Source organism: Taudactylus pleione, unplaced genomic scaffold (genome assembly GCF_031769625.1).
Source record: "Taudactylus pleione unplaced genomic scaffold, aTauple2 ptg001990l, whole genome shotgun sequence".
NCBI classification, from domain to species: domain Eukaryota; kingdom Metazoa; phylum Chordata; class Amphibia; order Anura; family Myobatrachidae; genus Taudactylus; species Taudactylus pleione.
Genome location: NW_028286386.1, coordinates 666,998 through 677,305, shown reverse-complemented (window position 1 = coordinate 677,305; position 10,308 = coordinate 666,998). Strand labels below are relative to the sequence as shown.

Genomic DNA, 10,308 nt, shown 5'->3' with positions numbered 1-10,308 from the left:
ACACCACTTCATCTCCAGGAAGTGTATTAAAACATTGGTACATCGAGCACCATCTGATGTGAACGCAGTGCTTGAGGTAGCTTTACCCTACCGCAAGCATTGCGAGGAAATCAGTGTAAAAAAAAGGCAAGTGAAGTGTACTATGACGCTGCCTGTTAATTATGCACGCCTCTAAAACGGCGTTGAAACACCCAGGCACGCCTGCGTTCACACCTCCACACCCCCGTTATTAGTGTCCTGCCCCTGTTACCACCCACAAACGGCCTCTCCTGTCACTCATTACACTGGGCTGTCTTTGCAGGGCGAGCGAGCGGTATACGATCGCAGTGAGTTCACGCACGTGCAGAACGAAGTGTGCGCATACGCGTACACAGAACATCGGGTCGCTTGCGAGCACACGCATATAGCGAACGGGTCTAAATCAGGCCCTGAGACTCCACAGCCCCGTTTTTCTTCACACTGGGGGAGAGCACAGCACTCCGGCAGCTGCTAGGCTACCCTCAGCCTCTCTACATGCACTATATGGATACTGCGCGCATGCACTCGGCATCCATTCACTGTACCAGTGGCCCCCCAATCTCCTGTGGGACACAGCAGCCCGCGGATGGGACAGCAGGAAAGTGCCCGAAAAGCAGGACTGTCCCCATGAATTGGGGACAGTTTGGAGGTATGATTCCTGTGAAATCTGTTGCATTAGGCTGTTAGTACATAGAGGGAAAACATAAAATTATGCAAGAACTGCAGTTTTTACAACATTTGATGAAATATGGCCTTGATAAATATGCCCCTTAATCACATAACATTTAATAGACTAGAGCAAATTTCACAACGGTCCAGCGAAATAACGGTGCCTGAAAACATAATACATATATCACAGATGTAATAAATGCTATGCCTGCCCATGTAAGTTACCTATAGAAACCTATATATATTTGTCTATTACATTATACCACTTTTTTGTTGTCAACTTTATTACCCTAAAGGCTTGCAATATGGAATAGTGGTGTAAATGCACCAGCATAATGTGACAATAAAGAGAAATATTGGATTTGTCTCAGGCTCTGCATTAGGACCCCGCGGCTTCCCCACCCCCCGACCCTCCTCTTCCCCAGCTGCAGTCACTCACTGCCCCCTCCTCTCTCCATCCCTCCCTCAGTCCGCTGCTGCTTCGTCTCTCCATCCCCCGGCACACAGCAAACCTGCAGCCGGCATGGCCTCCGTCAGCTTCAAACCCCACCGCCTGGAGCTGCTGGCTGTCTATCAGGATGTCATTCAGGAGCAGAGCCCCACAGACTGGTGAGTGGCATTAGGGACTGTCATTGGGGCTCCGTGGTGCCCGGACTGGCAGTGGGTACATGACATAATGCTGTGGCTGGTCATGCACGTGTGTGGGCACTGCATTGTGCTGCAGCATAGGGGGATGCAGGTGTCGGAGCATTGTTATGCAGAGCAGATGGTTTATGGTATTGTGCAGTAGTGTATAGCATTGATTAATGGTAAATAGGGTACATAGGACAAGATGGTGCAGTACACCAGGTAATGTGGAGGGGCTGGACTAATGTAGGCGGTGCCAAAAATCGAGCTTGGGGTGACTGTATCTGGGCATATAGGGCACTGTATGGAGCTGTTACATTACACGAACGGTGCAGGGGTGTGTTATGTTGGGGGTGGGGGAGTGCACATAATCCATAACATGATTGATGTCAGTGCTGGTATACTGGTAGAGAGATGCTTGCCACATAATAGTAGGGGTGGGGCACAACTAAATGCTAGAGGAATATAACACGTTTAGGATTCTCATTGTTTGGCCATTTATTTTGTGTCACTGCAATACCATAGAAACCCGTGTTCTGGTCAGGTCATGCTTTGTGCTAGTCCCCACCATGAAGGTTAGCAAACGGGTACTGTGGTGGGATATAGTAGGATACAGGGCTAATTGCTGTAACTGCAGCTGGTACTGTATGGATGTTACTGATTGCTGTGGGTAATTTAGTGTTGCTGCAGGTTGTTTGGCTCCAGATTTATTTTGCTCATTGTAGCTAGCAACCAGGAGTGTCTGTGTGAGCACTAGCAGGAGGGTGCTGCATTGCCAGGCATAGGGGAATGCTGCTTAGACTGGCTGGCTAGTAAGGATGCTGAGCTGTGCAGAGGGGCTGAATGGGGGCTGCTGTATGAGATCTGCCTCTTTGTGTCTGGTAACAGCAGAAAGGGAATTGGAGGACATTACTGGTGAATAGAGAGGGTGGGTCACAGGATAGGAGGGAGCCCAGTCCTCAGATTTATTTTCTCTCTCTCTTTCTGTCCTGTGTGTTATCTGAGATGATTTAGGGGTTAGTGTGGGAGGAGACCTTGGGGAGACATTGAGAACTTACATTTGGGTGGGTCTGTCAAGACTCAAGGATCTGGGGGGGTGGGGGGTAGTAGTCTGTTATGGTGAGATCAGACAAGTGATTACAGCATGTGAAAGAAATGGTTGATATCAGCTCTCAGGATTGCTTTGACTTCATATGGGATTAGAACATTTATGGGGTTAATTTACCTTTTTTGGAGGTAGCTCTGTGTACCATGGGAATAGGCAAGCTAGACAATGAATATATATTGGCTCTCCGGAAGAAATATGTGGGTGTTAGCTGAGGGAATGATGCAGCTCCAGTTACTAAAGCACTGGGCCAGCTCTGTCCACTGAATTGTGTTCTTGGCTCACAATCCCAAATCTTACTGTGTATTACCTCATCCCTTTTTTTTTTTTTTCCCCTTCTTCCACCAAACCCTTTTCTTTACTTTTTTCTTTGTTCTGAATTTCTTTTCCTCTGTACAGTATTTTGTCTGACTACCTTCACTTCTCTCTTCTCCTCCCACCATTATCCTTTTTAACCCCTCAATGCCCTATGTGATATACCTAAACACCCAGGCAGAATTTAATGTACGAGAAATACATATAATATGGACACACGCACACTTTTCTTTAGCAACTGAAAAAATGTAGTCCCTTTTTTGACTTGGAGTATTAGGGACATCAGTTGTGTATAGTTTATACTTGCCATGCAGTTGTGACGCTAAGGACAAACGTGCACTTTTATTTGGTGTACATGTTTTAATGTAACCTATGATTTCATACAGCATGGGGTGATATGGGGAGACCTCATTTAAAGATTACCTCCTTGCTTATGGATTTGGCCAATATTCATAATATATACGGTACTCCAATATAACTTTCATGATTGGTGGTCGCATATTCCGGTAGTGGAGTTTTAGGGGGGAGTCCATTCTCTTTTTTTTTTTTTTTTTTGTGCCCCCTGGATTTTTGCGTGCCTGAGCTGTTCAATTGTTTCTGCTGACAGGCGCGAATGGGTGCGCCAAGCGGTACTTTAGATGGGTTTAGCCGCTTTACGCTGCTAAATCCGGTCTACTTGGGTGCAAAAGCGGAAAAAAATCTATTATAATGGCATTATAATCCTTTATTAAATAACAGATTAATTCAATTTATTAAATGTGTATACTAATCCTGTGACAAGACTAACAATGTTAAAATTTGTGGACTAATCACTTGTCCTACTAATCTAATTTTGTGTACTGCAATAGAAATATTTTCTAGACCTAGCCAGTATTCTCTAGAATACACACAGTTGTGTCTATGGCCATCTTAAATCTCCCATGCTCCTCAGCATTTTCAGATCAATTATTACTGTGGTCTTGTACTACTGCAGTGCAGGGAATGCACAGATTGTGTCCCTCTGCTCCTCTTTACAGGCAGTCCCAAGGAAGGAGCCAGGATTCCCTTGCAAGCCCATTGCAAAAGTTTTGCACCCACCATGGGGAACACAGTAGACATATTAGGGGAGATTCAGCTAAATGTGATCATCTGGCACGTGATACGGATGGTGTGCAGTGCGCACGTAACGTGCGCATACAGTATGGTAGCTTAACATCATGCCCTTTCCTGTGCAGGTGTGAGGTAAAATGTTCAATGTAGGGTGCCATAGCCGGCACTCGCACACAGTCCCTGCGTTGCATTTCCTGTACTGGTCCCATTTATTTGAAAGCTATGTTTTACCAATTACAGTTGGTTCATATCCTCTGCTTGTTACTGGAGCTGAAGGTTGATTCTGGTCTGGTGGAAGCAGGAAAGTGACCATCTGTCAGGTTACAGTTCAGCTGTATGTCGTGTTACGCTAATGGGCAGCACATAGCCAGTATGCCATACTTTCTTCCCACATGTCTATCCTACCTACTCTACCATATTTTGCCCCATTGTAAAATGGAGTATTGTGCTCTAACAAACCTAGTAGTTAGTCCTACTTACCAGAAGTTACACATCTATGTGTAGAATTAGGATACTACACTGTCATGTGTACTGCTGGTATATATTCTCTGCTGTGCTGATGGTCTTTGTCATTTTTAATTTGCTCATCACTCAGATGCTCAATGTCTTATTGCCTGTATCTTTAATCTTATGTCAACCTGTCATATTGTAATGTTTCCTGTCTCTTCCTCCTTCGCCCTCATTCATGACTCCTTCATACCTTCTCTTTCCCCATCTCCCGTGCTCCCCGCATGCTTAAAATCACTTTACTACTGTTAAGTATAATGCAAAGCCTTATGAAATAGTATGGGATTACAATGGTAAACCTCTAAATTACCATGAGATTCCAGGATCATCTTTGTTAAGACTCCGGTTTCTTCTGGTGGTTAAGGGGGAGTGCGGGAGTAGGCTCCTATAATTGTTTTACCTTTATGTAATCCAAATATGGAGTCTGTTATAGATTTTTGGGGGTTTGGTGAACTTCAGGCCACATATCTGTTCTGTTTTTTTTGTTTCAACACTGAGGCCCATGCCAATGGTATATTGCTTGTAAATTCTCTTCTTCCTCTTTACAAGTCCTACATTATAGTGCCATGTAAAACAAATTCCTTGTGATCTTAATTGTTTGAGTGTCTCAAGTACTGTACCTCAAATGTCCTTTTCCTTCTCTTGGGTGGAGAATCAATTATCGGCAATGTTTACCTACGCACATTACCGCATGGTACGGTAGCCAAACATTGATAATTTACCTGCACACCTCTATTGGGTACATGGAAAAAATTGTGATGCTATTGGACGCAAATTTCCTTCATGCATCCATTCCTGGAGTCATTTTGTGGCTATCGCAGTTTATTGACTCTCCCCCATAATGATCAATAATTTTTAATTTCTGTGAACAAGCAATTTAGCCATGTATTTTCTAGAACCTTTCCTATTGTTATACTTCATTAGTGAAATATGAAACCTGCATCCAGGGGATGCGGAGATTTGCTCAGCTTGGCTTCCCTGCATTTATACTCTGCTGTACATAGAACTGGATACAGCTGTGTCTCGTACCTCTGCATTGTCTGTCTAATAATTGTCAGGCGCAGCTGATGTCTGATCAAGAGTACTCCTCGGTACATTATTATGCAGTGCTCTGTCTTGAGATGGCATACAATTAGTGGACTAAAAGGGGTATATTTACTAAAGTGAGGGTTTTTAGAAGTGGAGATGTTGCCCCATAGCAACCAATCAGATTCTAGCCATTCTCTTCTAGAAGGTGCTAGAACAATGTTAAGTAGAATGTGATTGGTTGCTATTTGCAACATCTCCACTTCTAAAAACCCGCACTTTAGTAAATACACCCTTAATTATGAATGCAGATTTCCTACATGTTGCATAAAATATATATATATAGTTCCCTTAGCCAGATAAACTGAAATTATATACAGTATCTTCATTCAAAGTCTCCGTAAATGTAGAAAAATCTTGTGGTGTGTTTGTGGATCTTTGACATTTGTCTTTAGGTCTTAATTGAAGCTGGAACAAAAATGTTTTTCAGCTAACACAAGGATTCTCCATGTATTAAAGATTTGTCTTAGAAACGTTCTATTCCATAATGTACTCTTCTCTAAATTGTTCTGATGCTGTGATGACATTTGCAGGCTTTGCAAAACATGGGGCAACCCCCCACCATTAACTGATAGTAGCTGATGGAAATCGGCTGTTGACAGGAGGAGGAACCGAGGCTTCAACTGCATTAGGTATTCAGGCAGCCAATGCCTGAGCTGTGCATTCAGTGCTGTTATACTCTGGTATTGCATTCAGCTGGCATCTCCTTTCCAGAAAAGTTTCATTCCTGCTTAAAGTGTGGTCTCTAGCGCAGAAAAGGTCTTTGCCCCATCGCTTGTCATCCTGCACCTAGTACAGGATAATATATGGGTATTCTGGTCATATATAAATCTGCTGAGATATGCCATTTTAAATATGTATGTGTGGCTTTTGATGTGACTTCATTTTTACTTATTAAATAAAAACATAATGGTCCTAGAAACGGGTGTAGTAGGTTTTCCCGACAGCGACAGCCCGGCAAGGGTGAAGATCCCGATCGTCCCTAAGGTAAGTATTGCTAACCTAATTCTACCCCCTTAACCCTTCCTTAGTGGTGCCTAACCCTAATCCCCCCTCTAAGTGCCTAAACCTTAACCTCCTTTCCCCGCCGCCTAAACCTAAGGCCCCCCCGGGGGTGCCTAACACTAAACCCCCCTTTCTTTGGCCAAAACCTAACCCTCCTGGGGGGGTGCCTAACCCCAAGTCACCCGGGAGCCCTAAAACTACCCCCCCGTGCGCGGCTGTCCGCTCCCGGCTTACCTTCGTTCGGTATGTCTGTCTTCTGGCGTATGGTTAATGACTGGCGTCGAGTTTTCGATGCCTGCCATTAGTACCACCCCGGGATTAGAGAGTCTGGAAGCCAGCTGTCGGCATTTAGACCGTAGGTTTCCAGACTACATCCCCTAGAAACCTATATGTGGCTAGCATTACAATATATTCATAGAACTGTCAATTTGAAAATGTATACTTTGCTGCTAAACTGTCTTGTCTGGTACATCTCATACATGGTGAAGGGGTAAAGCCAAATTGGGTGTATAGGTTGCTGTTATCCGTTTGTGGGGCTTCAGGAGATGATGGAAATCTATATTGTTGCAAGAGAGGTCACAGTGAGCCTTGATTTGATCGCTGCTAATTTCTCCTGCCTGATGGTAGAGGGTTACTATAACTGATTTATTAATAATAATAATAATAATATTATTATTATTATTATTATATGAGTATATCCGTAGATATAAGCTTGATTCTCCCTTCAAGATAAGATTCAGGAAAAGGGGAAGAAAAGGGAGGCAGACAACTGAAGGGGCTTCCTACAGCCCTTATATGTTTATTAGTGGTATTATTTTTATTAGTATTATGTTTTTAAGGCTTCACAAAGTTTCAGCAGCCATACAAGGGGTGGATCGAGAAGCATTTTCAGAATTACAGAGCAATAAGTACAGTATACAACAGATAACCGTAGTGTAATAAAGTATTATTATAATCTCTCATGGTAGATGAGTTACAGGGACGTAACAGACAGTTGCATACATGACCATTACACATATGCAGAATAAAATGATGCTATCTAAACCAATTGCATGGCAGACAGATGAATGCGGCATAGGATATGACAGGCATGCACATAACATTTTGCAGAAAGGATGCAGCTTGACCAAAGTGCAAATAAAACCAATTTGGCATAAGACATGACAGATGCAGGAGGAAGGCTGAGAGTGAACGACATAAGGTAGAGGCCCTGCCCATGAGAGTTTACATTGTAAGTGGAGGAAGTAATCAGAGACAAAAGGGTCAGTGGGACAATAGTCATGGTGTAGATAACTGAGCATGGCAGGATGCTGAGGTGGGTGGTGCATATTAGACATAAGGAATTGGCCATAACAGAGGTCTGAGGCAGAGTCCTGGTGTTGAGACCTAGGTAGTAGGCAGCAGACTACATCTTGTAGGGCCTCACATGGTAACCAAAACATTTTATGTTATAATTTCATTATATATCCCAATAACAAGCAAGCAATAAAAGCAGTTGCCCTTATTAAGCACCAGTAACGTACCGAATATAACAGAAATGCTGATTATAGTCTGCTGATGTGCCAGCAATAGCAGTTACACCAAATAAGCAACTAGGAATTGTGTTGCCTATTGTTCCAGCGGTAGCAGTAATGTCCCTTAACAAGCCACGAATTATAATGAGATCAATTAATATGCTGGTAGAAATAGTAGTTCCTAGTAATAAGCAATAACTAAACCAATGCTTTTATTATGAATTCATAATAATATTAATGTGCACAGGTGTAGTCATTACTCACTGACACATTTTAAAAGGTCCACAGGTGATGCTAATTACCGTATATACTCGAGTATAAGTCGATCCGAATACAAGCCGAGGTACCTAATTTTACCCCCAAAACTGGGAAAGCTTATTGACTCGAGTATAAGCCTAGGGTGGGAAATGCAGCAGCTGGTAGTGCCCCCAGAAGTAATCCCCCCCCCCCCCCTGGTAGTGCCCCCAGTAGTCCTAATAAAAATTAAAAGAAACACTTACCTGAAACCCTGCCGCTGTTATCAGCTCCTCCGGCCGCTTTGCATTATGGGAGAGACTTCGTCATGACGTCTCTCCCATTACCCACTGCGGGAGCCGGAAGATGGTTCCCGCAGTGGGAGCAGCAGCAGCCAATGAGAGTCTGATGCCATCCTCATTTGGCGGATCTGTACGCAGGAGCGGAAAGCTAAGCTTTCCGTTCCTTTATGAATTACACTCCCCATGCAAAAGTATGGTGATGCAGTTCATACACGAAGCGGGTATGCTGCTGGAGAAGGAATAACCTTCTCCACGGTAACACCCTGCATGCATTAACGAAAGTAATGAAATTCCTGTTTTCAGTCACCTGTGCTTAAGTATGGATATCCTGAAAACCTGGATGGTTAGGGGGATATTTACTAAAGTGCTGGTTTTTAGAAGTGGAGTTGTGGCTCATAGCAACAAATCAGATTCTAGCTATTATCCGCTAGAAGGTGTTAGATAAATGTTAAGCAGAATCTGATTGGTTGCTATGGGCAACATCTCCACTTCTAAAAACCTGCACTTTAGTAAATATACCCCTCAAGGTGGCTTGAGGACCGAGTTTGGAACCACTGACTTACAAACAGTACCCTTACATTATTGCCATCTCAGGCTGACGCCTTTCTCCTGGCAGACATGTTGTAAAGCTGGCCATCCACTAAACAATTTTCTGTCAGATATGTCCAGTCTGGCTGGTTGGAATGAAAACCTGGTAATGTATGTGAGTAAATGACAGCTCATCATATGGTTTTAAACACTGAAAAAAGGACAAAAAACTTGTTCAAATTGGTTACATTTGGGTGTTTTAACCAATTTGAACAACCATTTTTGGCTATTTTTCCAGTGTTTGTGAGCAAATGGACAATTGTCATTTGCTCCCATACATTACCAGGTTTTCATTCCAACCAGCCAGATTGGACAGATATCTGACAGATAATTGTATAGTGGATGCCCAGCTTTAAGTGTGCTAGCATAGTGGATAAAAAGTGATTCTGGTCACCTATGAAGACGACATACTGACCTTATTTAGTTCTTTTACAATCAATGTTTAATATATTGCTTTTGTTGAAAAAAGGGTTCTCCTTTGCCTGAGAAATGCATGTGTTCTCAGGTCAGTATTTGATAAAGGCAGGAACGTAACCTTTCCAACACTTCTCTATTGGAGTTTGATACAATATTTAATTTCAGATTGGCTAATGTGCTCAACAGAAAGATATATTCAGTAAAAATTAATTTTCACATAACTATAAACAATAAGAGAAAATATCCACTGCTTAAGGGTAAAGTGTGTTTTGCTTTTTAAAGCTCCTTCAATAAGGATTTTCTTGCAGACAAATTATCACATCGAAGGAGGGTAAAAGTGCCCAGTGGGTGATTGTTACATGTTTTGGAATGAGAAAAAGTTGCTGGTCACTATAATCTACTACGGACATGTAATTGGGTAAAATGGGTGATAAAGGTATATGTAGGATATGAAAGGATATATTTTGTTTAATGGGATAATGTGTTCTACCTAGGCTGAATAGAATTTTTCATTCTAGAACATGTATCATGCTCTGCACTGATTGGTGGATGCACCAGTCCCATGGGTTTGATGAAAAGGACCCTGTATGGCGCTCCCTTTGGTCTTTCAAAGCTTCCAAACAGCTGTTTAGTCATTGATTGCAGTCTGTGGGTTGTCTCTTACTGAAGGAGAAAGTGGATGTGTATTTCCTTTTACATTTAGTTATCGTGTTACACCATATGCTAAATAAGCCATTCTGGTCCCCAATATTTGCTAAAACAAAGAGTGGTTTCCACAGCCTTATGCTTTGAAGTTAAAGGGCCATTTAAAAATGCTTGTATTACCATGTAC

General features: G+C 42.7%; 1 protein-coding gene across 4 annotated transcripts in view; it reads left to right on the top strand.

Annotated features, from left to right (window-relative positions):
- Positions 1–1,141: 1,141 nt before the first annotated feature.
- The window catches only part of DBN1 (drebrin 1), a 76,865-nt gene continuing 67,698 nt past the window's right edge, over positions 1,142–10,308 (top strand). For all 4 annotated transcript variants that reach the window (XM_088465410.1, XM_088465409.1, XM_088465408.1 and 1 more), the window contains exon 1: positions 1,142–1,296. In XM_088465410.1, the coding sequence (XP_088321536.1) occupies positions 1,211–1,296 (86 nt within the window). In that variant the 5' untranslated portion in view covers positions 1,142–1,210. The remainder of the gene's footprint in view (positions 1,297–10,308) is intronic.